Source organism: Microtus pennsylvanicus, chromosome 4 (genome assembly GCF_037038515.1).
Source record: "Microtus pennsylvanicus isolate mMicPen1 chromosome 4, mMicPen1.hap1, whole genome shotgun sequence".
In the NCBI taxonomy this organism is placed as follows: domain Eukaryota; kingdom Metazoa; phylum Chordata; class Mammalia; order Rodentia; family Cricetidae; genus Microtus; species Microtus pennsylvanicus.
In genome coordinates, this window is record NC_134582.1 from 102,572,201 (window position 1) to 102,593,023 (window position 20,823).

Genomic DNA, 20,823 nt, shown 5'->3' on the forward strand with positions numbered 1-20,823 from the left:
GATAAAGCTTCAAGATATGTACCACTTTAATTCCTCCATGTTATATGACTTACGTTGTGTCTTCACCAATGAGGTCTTATCATTAAGTTTCGGAAGATATCCAGAATATTGCCAATAACCTTTAGTGTTCGTATCTATAGTACTTCACTGAACAACAACTACAAAAGAATCACCCTTCCTATCACTGGACATTTTATTTCTTTGCTTATGGTATCAGGGAAGACCCTGTTGCCCCTCCTCAAGGAAACTCCATTATAAATCAGGGCCGGATGGAGACAACCTGGATATTTTTCAATACCTGATGTCTCCACTGTCTGATACTAAACTGGCAGTTGTAGTCTAACTTTTTTTTTTTACATTTTAGAACAAATGCCCATAAGGTTAAGAAACTTGTCCATCCACATTGTGTTTGAATAAATATTTGAATATCTCTACTGTGGTATTTGTAACCATTAGAAATAATGTATCCATATTATATTGATGGTGTTGATAAAAGAACTCAAAGTGAATAGTCATTTTTCAAACCTTAGAGTGTTTTCTATATCATTACATATTTTCCTGAGCCATTTTGATATATGTATATGTCTATTATACTTACTATCTAATTCCTGAATGAACAATCCCTATAGTGTTTCATCTACCTGATGGTCTACTGAACATGAAGAAAACAATGTAACTCTCTCAGTGCCCAACTCTAGTGAGCACAGGGAGCATGATTCTTAATCATGTTGTTGGGTGTCTTACTTAAAATATATAATGGTCTCCTAGAGGCACACATAATTAAGTCATAACCACATCCAACTGTGTGTTCTTCTGGTGTGTCTCTAGGAAAAAGACACTAGACTTTGAAATGAGGGTCCTTACAAAAATAACCATTTCTACTTTCAATATATCTTGGTCACTCAAAACTTTGTGTGAATTATAAGTCATTGCACTGCAATAATAGCAATATGTATGTTACAATTTAATTACATAATTCTGAATACTGGTAATACTTGGTGAATAGAGTGAGATTTAGTTTCTATACTCTGGAAACAGTATTTTTTGTTTGCTTGTTTGGAGACAGGGTTATAGCTTCAGTGCCTGTGCTGGAACTAGCTCTTTTGGACCAGGCTGGCCCTGAACTCACAGAGATCTGCCTGCCTCTGCCTCCCAAGTGCTGGGATTAAATGTGTATGTCACCATTGCCTGGCTTCTGGAAAATGTTTTAAGCATATATTCAATATGTACTGAATTTTCAGGAGATTGCTGAATATTTGTTCTCAAAATCTTTCAGTTTAACTGGAATGTTTGCATAGTTAGGGCTCCCTTGTTCAGATCTACTAGAAGTACCCGCCTACAGCTTAGCTTGTGCTAGAAAGAGACATTTTTTAAATTTTCTATTTTAAATAATCTATTAAGATTCATATTAATTTCTTTTATTCTTTTCTCTTTTTTAAAACCTTTTTTTTTATTTTATACCAATTTGAGTTTCTGCCTCTCCTCCTCCCGCTCCTCCACCTTCTTCCCATCCGATGCCCCATCCACTCCTCAGAGAGGGTAAGATCTCCCACTGGGAGTCAACAAAGTCTGACACATCATCTTGAGGCAAGACCAAGGCCCTCCTGCCTTATATCAAAACTGAGCAAGTTTCCTACAGAGGGACTAGGCTCCAAAAAGCCAGTTCATGTACTAGGGATAAATCCTGATCCTACTACCAGTGGCCTCACTTACTGCCCAAGTCATACAACTGTCACCCACATTCAGAGGGCCTAGTCTGGTCCTATACAGGTTCCCAGACTGTCAGTCTGGAGTCAGTGAGCTCCCACTAGCTTGGGTCACCTGTTTCTGTGGGTTTCCCCCATCATGGTGCTGACTCCTTTGTTCATATTATCGATCCTCCTTTTTGATTGGACTCCAGAAGCTCAGCCCAGTGCTTAGCTGTGGATCTCTGCCTCTACTTCCATCAATTACTAGATGAAGGTTCTACGACTACAATTAAGGTAGTCATCAATGTGATTACGGGGTATGGACAGTTCAGACACCCTCTCCACTACTGTTAAGGTCTTAGCTGTCATCCTTTGGATTCCTGGGGATTTTCCTAGTGCCACATTTCTCCCTAACCCCATAATGTCTCCCTCTTTCAAGATATCTGAAAACAATATTTTGAAATCATGTAGGAGCGTCTTAAATTGTAAAGTACAGGGCAAAAGCTTGATCTATGATCCAAGGGAGCACACATAGTTTGATGTACCACAGGAAATAAGCTTTGTCTTGGAGTTTACACTTCCCCAAAATCTGTTCATCTGCTTCACAGTGTTCTTGGGTCTTGTTTGTGTTTTGTTTCTCTTCCAGTTAGAAATTACATTTAATGCAGTCAGATGCACATGACATTTTGCTCATCAGTGTAAACCCACCACTTGCCAAAGTGACTGAGTAAGTGGACAAGAAAAAAATGTATTAGTTACGTGGCCAATAACGGCTCTCTGGAGTGACCTATAAATTGGGGAATCAACAGTTACCATTGACTTTTGAAAATATATTATTCACTTAATGTGAAAAGGTTAAGCTATTTTTTATTCTCCCAGCATGACTATGAAATAAATTTGAAAACAGTTGTTAAACCTGTTGTGCTAACCAGAATTAAATTTGAAAACAGTTGTTAAACCAGTTGTACTAACCAGGATTAAAATTTACAAAAACAGCCCTAAAAGGTTTGCTTTGCTTAATTTGATCTTTACAATTTTTAAATTTTATTTTTGCAATTAAGAGAAGTGGTTTTGAGTAGTAATTTTGGAAAAGTCATTTTAAGCACGGGAGTAAATGAGTTTCTCAATGGAGCACATGTATGGCTTTACTGGCTAAATTGACTTACCCATCTTTTTTCATGGTGTGTAGGCACGCAGTAGTATATAGTAATATAAGTTATCATACACATCTGTGGTGAAGTGGTTTCCATGTTATACATGGTTGGCTTTTGATTCTTGTCTTTCATGCAAATTGGTCATGATTGTGGCAAAGATATTCTCATATAGAAGCAGCTGTTCCAGCTGCCTGCTGGTTATGTGGGGAAGGTACTAGGTTAGAGACATGATGCTGCTAATAATACATTTTTTACAAGATATTAGAATGGTTCTGTTAGTCATCAACCAAAGGACCGATATTTTAAAAGTAGATTTAGAACATAATTATTTTCATTAGCTGTTGGTTGACCATCCCTTGAGAGTAAGACATGGATAGAAAATCACAGGTAGATTTGAGAGAAAACGGAACAAAGAATTATCAGTCAACTTTCCATTGCTGTGACACAATACCTGAGGAGATTCCGTTAAGAGGAGAATTTGTATAATTGATTAAGAGTTTAGTAAGGTTTTAGGTACCTTGAAGGTGTTGTGTTAGTCCTATGAAAGTATAGTTCATTATGTTGTAGCCAAAAAGAAGTGTGTGTGTGTGTATGTGTGTGTGTGTATGTATGTATGTGTGTGTGTGTATGTATGTGTGTGTGTGTGTGTATGTGTGTGTGTGTGTGTGTGTGTGTGTATGTGTGTGTGTGTGTGTGTTGGGTTGGTGAACTAGCATCCTAGTGTCTCAAGAATTCCAGGCAAAACTTCGTAACAGTGCCCCTCTTCCCCTATGTCTTTCTTATAGAGTTATAGAGTTTTTACCTATTAATCACTGTGCCAAAGGCCTCCAAAACATAAATATTTGTAGATATGCGAGTTTTAAAGAAGAACAATAAGAAATGCTTAGAAAACTTTAACGGGGAAAGGGTTTAGTTTCTACTTGTGGCTGGCATAGGCAATGTGATTCATGTTAATTATTTCTGTCTTAATTATAGTGAGTTAAAGCACATATAATATTTTACTTTCTGACCCAATATGAATCTCCATGAACAGGAAGAGAAAGGAAGTGGTTGAAATTCCAGGAAAAGTTCAGTAGTGATTGAGTGACATTGATTTTACTGCTTAAATAGTCCCAATTAAGGTTGAGATCTTGTCAATAATACCGTGCTCAAGTTCACTTAGCAAATTAGTAATGGGACATTTTTTCCATTTCTACTAATGTACCATCTTATTTTAAGGTCATTAAATGAATGTGTATTCAGTGACAGAAAGGAGGCTAGAAATGTTTTAGGGGCTGAACATCTCTCTCTTCTTTGACATATGTCTTGAGCCACAAGAAGACAAGAGGACTATATTATATAATTTGAATGAGATGAATTTGAAACTAGACCAAATAATCCTTGTTAGACAAGAGTGAAGAGATATCATGGGGGTGTGTGCCCAAGATGAATTTAAGGAGAAATTTAGGGAAGCATGACAGGAGACATTTGGATGTTTCTAACCTCACAGTTTCTGTGCTGTTTAGAAGTTTAATGGCATTTGGGCACTGGGCAGTATCATAGTATTTGTACTGTTTATCATTTCACAATGAAAGTTGTCCTATATAGAGTGTGAGCCTTGCTTAAAGAATCTTGGATTTTCCTTATTCTTTGTAGGATAGATCACAATCTCACCCGGCTTTTATTTATTTATTTTCCGTTTATTTATTTATTAAAGATTTCTGTCTCTTCCCTGCCACCTCCTCCCATTTCCCTCCCCCTCCCCCAATCAAGTTCCCCTCCCTTGTCAGCCCATAGAGCTATCAGGGTTCCCTGATTTGTGGGAAGTCCAAGGACCACCCACCTCCACCCAGGTCTAGTAAGGTGAGCATCCAAACTGCCTAGGCTCCTACAAAGCCAATACGTGCAGTAGGATCAAAAACCCACTGCCGTTGTTCTCGAGTTCTCAGTAGTCCTCATTGTCTGCTATGTTCAGCGAGTCCGGTTTTATCCCAGGTTTTTTCAGACCCAGGCCAGCTGGCCTTGGTGAGTTCCCGATAGAACATCCCCATTGTCTCAGTGTGAGGGTGCACCCCTTGCGGTCCTGAGTTCCATGCTAGTACTCTCTCTCCTTCTGCTCCTGATTTGGACCTTGAGATTTCTGTCCGGTGCTCCAAACTGGGTCTCTGTCTCTGTTTCCTTTCATCACCTGATGAAGGTTAATATTCAGGAGGATGCCTATATGTTTTTCTTTGTGTTCTCCTTATTTAGCTACTCACTCATATTTGGTTTCTAGCCATAAACAAAGGACATTGAGCCTATAATTAGTGATCCTAGAGAAGCTCACCCTGCTTTTATAAGGTGTCCCATACTGACTTGCTGTGATTCTAAGGAAATTGTGAATTGTCTTATTTGCAATCAAATCTCTTAATGATGACTGTTTTGGGATATTTGTACACTGTGTGAAGTATTGCTGACTAGTGTAAGAAAAGGTTGAACAGGCATGAGCTGGGCAGGACTAATGAATGGTCAAACGACAGGAACTGGGGATGAATCTAGGTGCATAAGGGAAATAAAAACAAGACACTAAGGGAGTCTGATATACATAATGAAAGAAAGGTAAAAAGTCATGAGGATAAGCATAGTTTAATAGAAACAGGTTTTAAGAACTATTTAAGAACAAGACTAAGCTATAGTCTAAGCTTTCACAGTTAATAAGAATTCTCTGTGTTATTATTTATAAGCTGACTAACAAGATAGAGAAAGACTAGTTACCTCCATCTCTATGCTAGTGATAGATTACCTACATTTCTGTTAGTGATATACTTGTATTTCAGGGAAAAATAAAATGTTAGCAAAATTAGCTTGTAGATAACAACATGTTTGAAGTGTCTATTTTATTGTTAATGAAGGATCCCACACAAACAAAATCCATTCAAAGTTACAAATTAAACATTGGTTAAAGCAAGACAAATTAACAAATGACACCTCAAAATTAGATTGGAGGTCTGGAAGATTAACACTCTCTTCTATAGACATATTGGCACTTCAGAAGACTGACATTAGAGAAAACCTTATGTGTATCCTTCTTCAGGCACTGGAGTAAGTCATACAAAGCAAAAAAGCGAGTGTCTTCATCAGGTGACTGCAAGGATGCCAGTCCATTCCAGCTGGGATATATATAATCTGAGAATCCAGGATGAACCTAAACACCAAAAGACATTCATTTATCATCACTATGGTTTGCTTGGTGTTATTTATTTTAAATGTGGAGTGACTCTTGGCATGAAATTAGAAATGTAAAATCTCAGGCAAAGGTATGAATTTTTAATGTATATGACTCAGTATAAAAATTACACAAGAGAAACTCTTGGATGTATTTCCTGTATACAGTAGATACCATATTAAGGATGGTCTTACATACAAGGCAGATAGAGAAGCAAGAAGGTGCTACCTGCCTGTAAACATGAACTTTACCATGGGACAATACCAGTTCTCTCATGAGGGAATTTAACATGTCCTCAGCAATGGCCCAGACTTTGTTTCCCTGATCCTGAAGGGAACCATTGCCCTTCTGTACTTTTCAGCTAAATCTATTGTCCACAAAATACATGGAATGGAAATCTCAGACTTGGTGAGGATTGCACCTGATGCTTTCAGGTGCAGATAGTCAAGGAAAAGTTGTGATGAGGACATCTGATGATGTCAGGAGTCTTTCTCGTTGCCAAGGAAAGGTAGTTGCTCAAAGGGCTATTAAGAGCACTTGCTTTGTATTGAGATTCCTTATGTGTAAAGTACTTAGTAAAGCACCCTAGAGATGTATAGCACTACCAGTAAAGTTTTGGTAACGAAGCCTGATGATTAAATGATGTAGGTGGGTCATCTGTCTATGTGTTGCTTTCATTGGTTAATTAATAAAGAAACTGCTTGGCCTGGTAGGTCAGAACATAGGTGGGTGGAGTAGACAGAACAGAATGCCGGGAAGAAAGGAAGTGAGGCAGATGCCATAGCTCTCCTCTTTGAGATGGACACAGGCTAGAATCTTTCTCGGTAAGCCACCACCTAGTGGTGCAATACACATTAAGAGAAATGGGTTAATCAAGATGTGAGAATTAGCCAACAAGAGGCTGAAACTAATGGGCCAGGCAGTGTTTAAATGAATACAGTTTCCGTGTAATTATTTAGGGTGTAAAGCTAGCTGGGTGTGTGACGGGACACAGCCTGCCGCTCCTCACAACAATTAAATTTTGCAATGTGATATAAGGCAGCTCTGCATTCATTTCTTACTACCATGGCTATCTATCTGATGAATGAGAAAAGGAAAGGAATATAAGAAGACTACATACCTTGTTGAGTATGCTCTTTAGAGCCGCTAGAAGTTGTTTTATTTTTCCTTCAATCACTTTTGCTTTTGATATGATATCATTAGGGGCGTCTTCCATATGACTTAGTTCAGTTGTGATGTGATGCAGAGGGTTACTCCAAGCACCCAACAAGCCAATTGTCTCTTTCAGAAGGAATTCACCCTAAATACCCATTATTAAACAATTGTATCAAATTAGTAAAATATATTAGAGTTAGCCCATGTGGCATATGCTCAAAGAAACTAGACTAAAATATACATTTATTATATTTATGTAGCTATCGGTTGTTATGAAAATTTCAAAGTTTTTCCATTTGTCTATGGTTTGATTAAGTCACACTAAATATGCCTTATTTGAGTAGGCATGTTTTCTTATAATAAACATGTTTTATACTATTTCCGTTTCCATCTGAAATTCTACAAACTGTCCTTCTGGTATAAGCAATATTCTTTTATTTATTTATGTTTATTTGTTTCCACAAGTAACCAAGACTTCCCAGGAACTGAATAGATGGTCATAGGACCTGTGTCATACAAAATTGATACCAGCACTGCACATCAGTAGAAAGTGGCCCAAATGCTTTCCCCATAGGAATGCTTTTGTAATAAAACATCAGGTTCCTCACTGACTGAGTTTTTTTTTTTTATATACTTTTAGACAGTGGAACAAAAATTCATTGAAGACAACTGGGTCTTTTTATGTGTGCTTTCCTCATGCCACATGAAACATAATTCTTCCCTCTTGCTGAGCAGCCCACGTGTGACCATGTACAGGTGAAGAACCGTGAAACAGTACTGCCTTTAATAAGTGGAATGATGGAAAGCACAGGAAAATTTTATTCCCCAGTATGTGCTCACTGCCCAGGTCACATATGAAAATCATCCCTGAATAAAATGCTACCGTGCTGCTGTCTGATAGTTATTCTCTTGATAATGAAAACAAAGACTAGATCGGATTCCACTGACCCACTAGTGTCCAACATTTTGACATTGTGATATGACATCAACCACAAATGTGTTTGATTAAAGCAGGAATCAGAAAGGAGAAAATATAATGACTCCAAATGGAAAATGGTTTGATGAATGAACCTTGTCATCACAAATGAGCACATAGTTGTATTCTGAGAGTTGCAGTGTTTTACAGGGAACCTCTTGTTCAGCTGACTTTCAGTTAAGGCTTGGGAGAAGACAGATATTTTATTGAGGAGTGGATGTGCAGGTTAGATGCAACCAGAAGTTGAAAGTTTAGATTTCTTTGTGATTAGTAATATGCAAAGTAGTGAATACAGTAGCATTTCATATTATAATTAATGAAACTCTATTTGCATTCCCTATACATAAGTATGAATATATTTAAGCATGTGCAATTTAGTTCAAAGTTCCTACAAAATAATAACTATAATCCTAGATATAAACTTTGGTAAAATAGTTTACCTGCACACAATTTATGGTTCTATGAAAATATTATTTAATCATCACTTTTACTTACAATTTATCAACTGAATAATGCGAATTTTCTTTGATTATTCCTTCCTCCTGCATTCTTCTGCATGTGTGATTGCCATAACTATCTTCTTACCCATAACCACCTTCAGTGCGGCCAAGTCACTTCTTCAGTTTAAAACCCAAGCTGTACTCACCCAGAACTGCTGGGCTCTATTCTTAGGGATCAAAACAGACAAGGCAGATGTGTGGCAGGCAGTAAGGTCTCTTTCTGGGAACCACCGGCCTGGTGTATATCGCACATCCTCCATCTGGAAAAGAAATCAGTTTTAATTTGTACATGAGTAACTTAATCCATAACCAGAATATTGATGCATTTGCTACGTGTGTGTGTGTGTGTGTAAAACTTTTGTGTTTGTGTTGACAGAAAAAGAGGAAGGGAGAGGGAGATCAGAGTTTATGTTCAAATTTTGGTCCCTGCATTCTACCTTCTTGGAGATACTATCTCCTTTTGTCTGCCATAACGCACAACAAGACTGGAACTGCAGGGAATCACCCTGCTATAATTTCCCACATCCCTGTAGTAGCACTGGCTTTACAGACTTACATTATCAAATCTGGTTTTCTGTGAATTCAGGGGATCCTGACATCCTCAAACTGATCTTTTATTCTTCTTTGTCCACATCAATTCTCTAATCCCTTTTCCCACCCTCCCCAGCCACCCCCATATAACCTCCCAAACAGTTTGGCCCCAACTATTTTCTTTGAGATTTCAAGAAGTTCTTCTATGCTTGTTCCACTTCTCAGTTAAGGGGGCTTTCCTGATGGTAATTATTATCTGGTTCTGCTGCCAGGTGCTTTCTAGTAAAGTATGGGACTCTGCGAATGCTGGCTTGAAGGTTCATTTTGTAAAAGAGCCAAATATAAGTGAGGTACTTACAAATATCCTGTGCATTTCTGCAGTGAGATTTCTGATATTAGAAGACTCTGTCATGGCATGATCCAGAAGCTCATTTAGAGACATTCCATCATAGCCAGAAAAACTCGTATATACAGGAACAGAGGCTACCTTCTCCCAAAGGAAAAGGTTCAACATCAAGATGATCAGGAGTGTCCCTGCTATATAGAAGCAGAAGCTGGAATAAGATTCATTCATCAGAGGTTAACAACACTAGTATAATCTCTGCCTAGCGTCATTGAGTACATGTAGTAGGAAATAAATATCTGTGACTGAAAGATTCAAATAAACAACTAATTTAAATTTCTTTATAAAGAGGTTGGTTATTTGCCAAATTCTTGAATTCTATCAAAACAAACACCACATGAGACTAAGATACATAAACCAAACTGTGATATAGAAAACAGGCTTTGCCTGGAAGCCTGTTGAACACTGGAGCTATTTCACAGACGCACAGAAGAGTTCACATTTTCAGGAAGATGATGCCGCTACCCAGAATGTCAAAGTTTCATTTTGCTCAGCCTGATACCTTCACTGATTTCAAACTGCCTTTGAACTACACATTCCAGAAATCATTCTATTCAATGTACCCTCTTGCCCTCAGTTTTGGATGGCCAGTTCTTCACCAATCTTTTCTTCCTCCTTGAAGCTCTCCCAGTCTAATTTGAACTTCTCAAGAGTGTTTATTTCTTCTTTTGTTTTGTTTTTCATTTGTTTGTTTTGTTTTGGGATCCGTTTTCCCCACAAATATTTGCTCACACCGCTTGTTTTATACCCACCCAGCAGAGAGTGATGGCAGCTGGAGAGGCATTAGCCTCTGAGTTTTTTTTTTTTTTCTCTCATCTTGCTAAATAATTGCTTGACTTCTTTGGATGCAGTATCTACTTCCTTGGTAACTATCAGTACTTCCCCAGCAAAGTAAAACACTTTGATGATTTCTCACCTTTTCTGTTTCCCTAGGTTATCTACTTTGACCACCAGTTTACTTGAATTTGTCTCTAGTTTCCTCTGATGCCTTAGCTTGTGAACTAGAATCTGCTTTTCCTTTTGGTTCCCCTGCAATAAGGAAATTTGACCGTAATCTCTCTTCTTTCTTTTGCTTTGCATTCCTTGGCCTAAGGCTCCCTTCTTCTTACTTATCTTCACTGCTACTAACTCCAAATTCTTCCTCCTCATCCTTGCCTTCCTGATCTAAAAGAGGCCACTTTGCTTGCTCTTCCAGTCTGATTCTCTGAGCCTGTATTCTTTTTCTTTTGGTTTTCTCAACCAACTCTTCACCATGCTGTTCATCTTCCTTCTCTAACTCATGGACTATTAATACGGTGATGGCATATTTTCCTCATCCTCTTCTGACATGGAAAAGTCTTTGGAATTGAACTCTGCCATGTAGTTGAGGCTTCATTCCTGAAACTCCAGAGACCCCCAGGCTCTGACCACAAGTAGCTAAGTCTACAGAGAGAGCACAGAGTTACAGAACCAGCAGCTAGAGTGGCTTCTAAGACCAATCTCATGTAAACAGTTTAACTCTCTATGCAAAAGAAACAGGATATAGAAACCAAATTTAAATTATGTTTTACATTTCTTGACACTTTCATAAATAATTACTGAAATATAAAACGTGATTGTCAGAAACTTGATTTCTCCACTTTCCTGATGCACTAAATAAATGTGAGTCCAGAACATACCGGGTCATTGTCAGAGATTTTCGCTTGAAGAACTCCTAAAGGCAAATGCTCACAATTAAATAGATCTAAGCATTTTGTAGTATACAATATGGCTAAAAACACATTTTGTCTACATAATGAAGTCATTAATATATAATCCATAGACTTTTCATTTCCTGTAAATATGATGGTTATTTTGCATATATACAAATTTATATCTACATACATACGTGTGTGTAGGTGTGTGATATCTATTTTCAGCTGAGAAATTCTCAAAATCTAAGAGGATGGGAAAGAGGCAAATACTCTGTTCTCCATTTCATAAAATCCATGACTGTTATGAATTCTGTTTCCTGCTAATGTCGTCTACAGAGCTTTAGCACCAGAACCAGTTAACATGGTAGTGCCATCCAGTTTTCGCCAGTGTGACAAAAAGTTTAAAACAGGTATCTGCTATGACTGCCTACATTGGGCTTCAGTGCTGTCCATTAGAAAGGTTGATTCAAGTGGGCAAACTCATGTTTAAGATTCAGGAAACAAGAAAACACTTCCTTCTTCCTTCTAGTGTCATGACAATTTGAACACATCGACTCTAGTGTTTCCAGTACATTCTCACTCTCTGAAACATCAATTGTACTGCATTTTTCCTCCCTCTGGGACCTGCACTGGGACTTAAAGATTTTTAAACACTGCCCATGGTTTCTAACTATTAGATGCCATGATAATGTCCCCTCACTTATGTGTTTGTGTGAGCATGTGTGTGTGCCTGTGTGTGTGTGTGATTTTTTTTTTGAAGTAAAATAACTAATTGGCTTGAAGTTTGCTAAGTAAACTGGGACAACCAGTTTGCCAAAATCAAGGAGTAATCTCTCCTTTTACCTCCAGAACTAGAATTACGAGCTTCAGTGATATCATGGGCCTCTTACCGTTCTCTTGCTTCCTTTAGCCCAAGGAAGATGCTGAATCATCTTCGAAAGTGCTCCTTGTCTCAAGGAGAGAACGATAATTCCCGTGTTTAAAAACTGTTCTAAATGATCTACTTTGCTCTTAAACAGGTTATTTTTAGATTGTAATTTTTCCTGTAAGTCTTTGTTGTGTTTCTTTTCAATTAAATATATGTATTAACACCAGATATACAGGATAGGATTCGAAGGAATGCTGGATTGATCAGATTTACTTGGAAGAGCGTTAGTGAGAGCTTACTTACAGAAGCAAGGCTGACTCAAAGACAAGCGCATCTCAGAAAACTTCCACGATGGTAGGTGGGCCACTGGAGAAGGCTGCTGCACTGGAGTCCGGGGCTCAGTTTAGTTACTGCCTTTTATACACTCTGGAAGATTTCCCCAAGGCCACTCACTAATAGAGCAGGAAGGAAATAAGGGTTAAAGCCCTAGGTAGGGTTACACTTACTCTCCTGCTTCAGGGAACGTTAGCATTGTCATCACAATTATCACAGAGCTGCTGTATCTGTGTTTCTGCCATTCACAGGGTAGGGCTATGGGGTATGGCTACAGGATATGGCTACAGGATATGAACTGGCTTCAAGCAGAAATCATTTTTATTCCTGACTCTATGCTATGTGTTCACCAGTATGATGGGGTGGAGTTGTATCAAGTGGAAGGTAGACTAGCTGTGTACCAAAAAGTTTCCACTTCATTTCATCATCCACTCACACAACCATGTGAAACTTAACGTTTGGCCACGTGTTCACTACCTGCTTGTCTGCAATGACTATTTCCTGAAAGAGCCCATGTTGGGTAAATAGTCTTGTTTCGATAGATTTATGTCAGGACAATCATGGTTTCCTAACACCTTCCCCTTGTCAAGCAAAACACCACAATATGTGTGAAGCAGATTCCCTGTTAAACATTCTTCCACAGCATTTCATGTTTCAGACAGAACCAAATCCTTTCCAGAACTGACTCATTATTACATGCCTTGCTTAATTTCTTGCAAAATGTCAAAGGAAAACTCAACTTGTCCATAGAATCTTTAATATTATATGAATATCAACCCATATGCCTACAAGTGCTTCATTGTTGATGTTGTTTTCTTGAAAAAGATTTAAGAGTAAAATTATTATTCTTTGTATGTGAAGTTTTAATTGAGCAATTTTTTATTTACTTTTCCATTCAAATATTTGCATTTCCTTCCCTTCTCCCACTCTCCTCATGCTCCCCATAACCCTCTTCCCTCTCCCTCCCTACTTGAGAGACAGCAGGGGACCCTGCCCTGTGAGAAGTCCAAGGCCCTTCCCACTACATCCAGGCCTAGGGAGCTGTGCATCCACATAGACTAGAGTCCCAAAAATCCAAAACATGCCCTAAAAACAAGTCCCATTGCCTTTATCAATGACTTCTCAGTTAGCCCCCATTGTCAGCCACAATCAGAAAGTCCGTTTTAATCACATGCTCATTCAGACCAGGTCCAGCTGGATTTGGTGAGTTGAGCAAATATTTTTATTATTCTGTTTTATAATTTCTGTAGCTCTGTTTGTTTGTTTTTCAGAGGGATTTTTTTTTACTATTAAGAAAAATTAGTCTGGAACTCACAATATAACCAAATTCCTCTCAAATTTATTGTGTTATTCATCTTTAAATACCTGGAAATTTGGAGTTCTAGGCATGACCCATATCTGCCTTATATGAAACTGTATCTGAGATAATTTTTGCATATATAGTTTAAGTTTAATGTTTGTTTTTTATTTTTCTTCTCTCTTCTTCTCCTCTTCCCTCTTTTTTTCTTAGTCTTTTATCTTTTTTGAATAGCCATTTCTATTAGCAGTATAGCATGTTTCTTACTCAAACTTTGCATAAATTTTAAGATACAAAATATACCCAGGGCAATCATACCCCAAGCAATCTACAGATTAAATGAAATCCCTATCAAAAGCCCAACAAAATTCTTCACAGACCTAGAAAGAACAATACTCAACTTCATGTAGAAAAACAGAAAATCTAGGATAGCTAAAAGAATCCTGCACAATAAAGGAACTCCCAGAGTCATTGCCACCCCTGATTTCAAGCTCTGCTGTAGAACTATAGTAATAAAAATTGCTTTGAATTAGCACGGATCAATGAAATTGAACTGCAGACCCTGATATAAATCCACATGCCTATGAACATCTGATTTTTTACATAGAAGCAAAAATTGTATAATCAAAGAAGAAAGCATATTCAAAAAATTGCTCTGTCATAACTGAATGTCAACATGTAGAAGAATGCAAATAGATCCATATCTATTGCCATGTACAAAACTCAAGCCCAATTAGATCAAAAACCTCAACATAAATCCATTTACACCGAACCTGATTGAAGAGAAAGTGGGTAGTGGTCTAGTACATATTGGCACAGGACACTTTTCCTGAATATAACACCAGTAGCAAAGAAACTGAATTAATAAAAAAAATATTAATAAAAAAAAGGACCTCCTGAAACTAAAAAAGCTTCTGTAAGACAAAGGACACAGTCAACAAGACAACAAAACAACAGTCTAGCAAATGGGAAAATATCTTTACCAACCCACATTTGACAGAGGCCTGATCTCTAAAATATACAAAGAACTCAAGCACCTAGTGTAGTGGTGGGAGCACAGGGCTGCTTCCTGCCAACCGGCTAGCTTTACCCAAAATAATTACATGGAAACAGTATTCTTTTAAATACTGCCTGGCCCATTATCTGTAGCCTCTTATTAACTAATTCTCACATCTTGCTTTAACTCATATTAAGTAATCCTTGTAGCACCATGAGGTGGCTTACCGGGAAGGATCTTAACCTGCGTCTGTCTCGGAGAGGAGAGGTAAGGCGACTGCCTGCATCTGCTTCTTTCTCCCAGAATTCTTTTCTGTCTTCCCGCCTACCTATGTTCTGACCTATCAGGCCAAGCAGTTTTCTTTATTAATTAACCAATGAAACAACAGATAGATAGAAGACCCACCTACATCTACCTAGACATCAAAATACCAAATAATTCAATTTAAAAAATGGGGTACATATCTAAACAGAGAATTATCAACAGAAAAAAAAAAACCTCAAATGGCCAAAAGTCATTTAACAATTTGCTCAATATCCTTAGTCATCGGGGAAATGCAAAACAAAACAACTCTGAGATACCATCTTACACATGTCAGAATGGATAAGATCAAAAACACTGATGACAGAATATGTTGTTGAGGATATGGAGTAAGAGCCACACTCCTCCACTGCTGGTGGGAGGGCAAACTTGCACAGTTACGTTGGAAATCAGTGTGGTGGCTTCTCAGAAAACTGGGAATTGATTTTCCTAAAAATCCACTGATACCACTCATGGACATACACCCAAAGAATGCTCAGTAATTCCACAAGGACACTTGCTCAGTCTTGCTAATAGAAGCATTATTTGTAATGGCCAGAACCTGGAAACAAACTAGATGCTTCTCAGCGAAGAATGGATAAAGCAAACGTGGTACATTTATACAATGGAGTATTACTCAGGGTTAAGAAAATGACATCATGAAATTTGCAGGTAAGGGGATACAACTAGGAAAAAATCATCCTGACTGAGGTAACCCAGATTCAGAAATACAAATACAGCATGTACTCCTTCAAAATTGGATATTAGATGTGAAGAAAACGATAATCACGCTACAGTCCAGAGCCCCAGAGAAGATAAATAATAAGGAAAACCCTAAGAGGGATTCATGGATTGCCCTGGGAAGGGGATATAGATGAGATTTGGGTAAACTAGGGGCAGGGGCAGGGGCAGTGAAAAGGTGCGGTATGTGAACATGAGGTATCTGGATGGTCAAGTTGGGAAAGGGATGGAGAAGGTGAGCAATGAAGAAGATCTCTTGATAGAGGGTGCCCATATGGTGTTAGAAAGAAACCTGGTGCTAGAGAATCTCCCAGGGAACCACAGGGTAACCCCAATTAAGACTCCAGGCAATAGTAAAGAGGGTGACTGAACTGGACTTCCCCCTGTAATAAGATTATTGTCATCATAGAACATTTACCCAGTAACTGATGGAAGCAGATGCAGAGATCCACAGCCAAGCACTGGGCCATGAAGTAAAGTTGAAGAGAGGGAGGAGGAACTAAGTGAGGTCAAGATCATGACAGGGAAACCCATATAAACAGCTGACCTGAGCTTATGGGAGCTCATGAACTCTGGACAAACAGTTAGGGGGTATGCAGGGGACTGATACAGGTGCTCTGCATGTGGGCAACAGTGTGTAGCTTGGTCTGTTTGTGGTGCCCCTAGCAGTGGCCCCAGGATCTGTCGCTGGCACATGAACTGGCTTTTTGGAACCTATTCCCTAAGGCGGGATGCCTCATTCGGCCTTGATGCAGTGGGGAAGTGCTCGGTCCTGATTCAACTTAATATGCAGTGTTTTATTGGCTCACATGGGAGACCCTACTCTTTCTAAGAAGTGAATAAGAGGGGTAGACAGGAGGTGAGAGGAGAGAACAGGAGGAGAGAAAAGAGTGGAAACTGCAATTGATATGTAAAACAAATAAAACAAATTTGATTTTAAAAAGATGCAAAAGACAGAAATAATGTGTTATAATGTAAGTTATATAATGGGGATTATTAGTATCATTTAGTGAACAAGACCGGTTTTCTGAAATCTAAAATTATATTTATATAATTGCAATCAAGATGTAGTGAATATTCAGGAGTTTACTATACAATTATTCATCACTGTATCATCTCAACTGAAAATAGTTTGAGTAATTGGAAAACTCTTTTGTAGATCAACGTGAAGTGAAGCTAGCATCTAAAGAGTAGATTCTGCTAGGAAACATTGTGTGAAATCCTGTAGGAAGGACATAAATCCCGATGGACAGAACAAAAGCTGGATTTGTAATCCCAGAGAGCACATTGTAGTATGGATTAGCACAGAAAATGAGGCTTACCTTTTTCCTCGGAGTTCTAACTTGAACTTGACCTGAATCTGCTTCCGCAGCACCTGCTCTCCTGAGCCTCACAGGCTCTTCTTATACAACCTTTCTAGAGCACAGGTAATCTGCTCATCTGCTTCACAGCATTCATGTGCTCTCTCTGTGTCATGTGTCTCTTCCGGTTAGAATGGATGTTTGATGAGTCCAGGTGTGGTTTGCTTTTTGCTCATCAGTTTGGACCCAAAGACTGAAGAAGTGCTTGAGTAAGTAGACAATGACATACGTGTTACTGAAGTGATCAATAGCCTGCTGCTTGGGCTGATATATTAAGTTTAGGAATTTGGTAGGCTATTGGTGATTGTTGGTGAAGTAGTCATTTAATCTGACAAAGTTATGATACTTTTCACTTTCTCAGTATAATAATCATGAGCGACATTTGAAAACACTTGTTAAATGTATTGTGCTAAGGTGGTGTAATCAAACATTGCAGTTCTATTCATCTTGGGGCAATTAAGTAAAATGAGTGCCTCTGAGTAGTAAATTTAGAAAATTATTTTAAATCCCGGAGCTGGATAAGCTTCTACAAGCATTCCCACACAGCTGTCTTTCCTAAAGTCCACTTTGTTCTGCTTACCCATCTTCTTTCATGGTGGTTAGGCATGTAGAGATTTGTGTTAAAGCAAGTACCACTCCCATGTGTGGATGAAGTGTTTTCCAGATGTTCCATTGCTGGTGTTTCTTACTGACCATTCTATACACAATGGTCATGATTGTGACAGAAGATTACCACACAGAAAAGGTGTATCTGGCTGCTTACTGGGTTTTATGAAAAGGTGTTAGGGAGGAGCTATTATGCAAGAAAGATATCTTTTGAAAGATACTTGAAAGCTTTTCTATCATCAGTCTTGAAACAAGAACAAATGTTATAAATAGGTTTCAAAAGAAATCATTAGTTAGTGACTGGCTAACCATCTTCTTAGTGTGAGACAAGAAGTCACAATAATAGGTGGTTTTAGTGGTAAACAAGAAAACAATATGCGATTAGTTAGCTATCTATTGCTATGACAAAAATATTAGAAAAATATAAAATAAAAAATACTTATTTCAGAGGTTTTTGACAATAATTAGCTAGTTGTATTGGTCCAATGGCAGCATAGTGAACAATACTGGGTCGACATATAAGAGAAAATGAGGAAGGAGGGCTAGAGAGGCAGGTTCATTAACCCACTGTCTCAAGAATTCAGTCACACCCCAGTTACCGGAACTCCTTCCATCATGTTCTTTCTTGTCGAATTTCTACTAATACACAGTTGAAGATAAAGCCTTTAAAGCACAAGCTACTTGAGGATACCCCACTTCCAAACAATATTGAGAGCTCTGAGAAATGCTTGAAGGAAGTCAAGAGAGCTTGACAGTGAACGGCTTAACTTCTACTTGTGACTGGCTCAATAGAGATATGGATTTATGTTTGTTCACTTTATGCTTGCTCTTCCAGTATTATTTACTATAATGCATGCCTTGTTTTTATTTTCTGGTCTACTGTGAACCTAAATGAATAAGAAGGGACAGAATGTTGCACAGATGCCAGGAAAGGTCATGCAGTGATTGACTGAGTGTTGGGGTGGTCCCGATGCACAACCCTCCTTTGTCAGTTAATGGAGAGCACTTTTTGAGTCACTTGTCTCTAGTAGAGTTTCTTTCTTTTTTTTTTTTTTGTGGTTTTTCGAGACAGGGTTTCTCTGTGGTTTTGGAGCCTGTCCTGGAACTAGCTCTTGTAGACCAGGCTGGTCTCGAACTCACAGAGATCCACCTGCCTCTGCCTCCCGAGTGCTGGGATTAAAGGCGTGCGCCACCACTGCCTGGCAGTTCTTCTTCAATTAATGTATTCCAGTTGGTCGATTTCTTGGGAAAACACTAGTGTACTCCATAAAAATGAGAGTTTCCAGTTACAGGAAATTCAAATTGAGACCTTGCCAGTAATTTATGCTTGATTTTTTCCAAGGAAATAAGTGATTTGAGGTTTTCTTACTCTTCCATTCCTTTCTAACAACATCAAAAGAATGCAAGCCCAAAGATATTATAGGGATTAATCATCTCTTTTTTCCTTGGGGTGTGACTTGAGAAACAACAAAACAAGAGAAACATATTAAATAACCTCAATGAAATTTAATTTAAACTAAGCAAAATAGGCCCTGTAAGACAGGGGGTGAAAAGAAAGTGATCTCCAATGTCCTGTTGTATATGTGTTGCTTTTATTGGTTGATGAATAAAGCTTTTTTGGCCAACGACTTAGCAGAGTCAAGCCAGGTGGGAAATCTGAACATGGTAAAATATAAACTAATAGAAATGTGTTAATTTATAGTGAGAGCTAGCCAGTAAGAATTCTAAGACATTGGCCAAGAAACTATATTTAATATTTAGTCTCTGAGTGGTTATTTCATGAACAACTGCAGGTACCAGTGGGCAGACAGAAACCAGTTTAGTGGGACATGCAAGACAGAAAAGTTTCCTCTACAATTGGACTAGTGCCTAAGATGATGCTGAGAAAAGAATTCAAAGGAGCATACAGAAAGCAATTGCCAGTGACTCTGAGAAATATCATATTTGTCTTTTAACATTTTCAGTACTGTTTAAAAATATCAAGGTAATGTGTTTTATTTGATAGTTTATGGACTTGGGGAAGATAATCATCACTGCAACTGATATGAATTTATTAAAAGTACATAAATAACACATTGTATTATATATAATTTTAGATTAAATATAAATAGTAAGATTCTCTATTACTTTTTCAAGCATCTTCAGTGTTATTTACTCCTGCTCACTCTCTTGCACTATGTGTGGCCTATGTCTCCCTTCCCAATTTAAGCCCCCCATGTTTTCCTCCATTCCCCTTTATATCACCTGTACCTAATTTGTTGGTCCAAGGAGTCCAGGAGCCTCACAAAATAATGCATGTTACTTCTCTTATTTTAGATGCCCCATAGATTTGAAGTTAGGTCCTGATTGCCTAAGATAGTATACACCTTTTACATTGAACTTGGTGGAATCAGAATGTATTTTATGTAGAATTCTCATGCATGAGAACTAATTTCATACTACCAGTAGCTGTAATTTAAGCTACAAAAAAAATAATAAATATTTCTTCCCAAACATGATGTGCACAAAGCACAAGAATGATCAGTACAAGAAGATATCCCTGAAGGTGCAGTAATGGCATGTCTATCTTTGTAGTAACCAATGGCTGTCTAAATGGGCTTAGGCCCAGTCAATAGGACTAAAATAATGTTTGTACTAACCCCATAGCCAACTGCCCTTGTCTGGTATGGTTCTAGATCTCAGAGCAGAACATAGTACTATTTGTTTCTTAAACCAGAATAATTGCTGTCTAAATACTTCTTCTTATATCCACAGTTAGCTATAGCAATTATTCTTTATAAAAGAAACATCTTTTTATATCAGTCCAAGACCATTATAGAAAGACACAACTGATCAACATGCAGAGACAAACTGACCACGAGGGGCAAGATTTGTATATGTGTTTGTGTGTGTGTGTGTGTGTGTGTGTGTGTGTGTGTGTGTGTGTGTAAATCTTATACCTAAGCCTCAGAAATTATCATGAAGGATCTAGCAGAAAAATTATAAGAGGCAGGGGTCCAGGATATCTGCCTGAGATAGTATTTTCTAGATATAACAAGAAATTTGTGCCAAGGAAA

General features: G+C 38.1%; 1 protein-coding gene across 1 annotated transcript; it reads right to left on the reverse strand.

The window, feature by feature from the left end:
- Positions 1-5,816: 5,816 nt before the first annotated feature.
- Positions 5,817-12,466, reverse strand: LOC142849053 (prolactin-6A1-like). The gene is made up of 5 exons (XM_075971169.1): positions 12,436-12,466; positions 9,547-9,725; positions 8,804-8,917; positions 7,147-7,326; positions 5,817-6,005 (listed from the first exon to the last, which is right to left on the reverse strand). Exons 1-5 carry the CDS (start codon positions 12,464-12,466, stop codon positions 5,817-5,819), a joined length of 693 nt encoding a protein of 230 aa, XP_075827284.1.
- Positions 12,467-20,823: the final 8,357 nt, after the last annotated feature.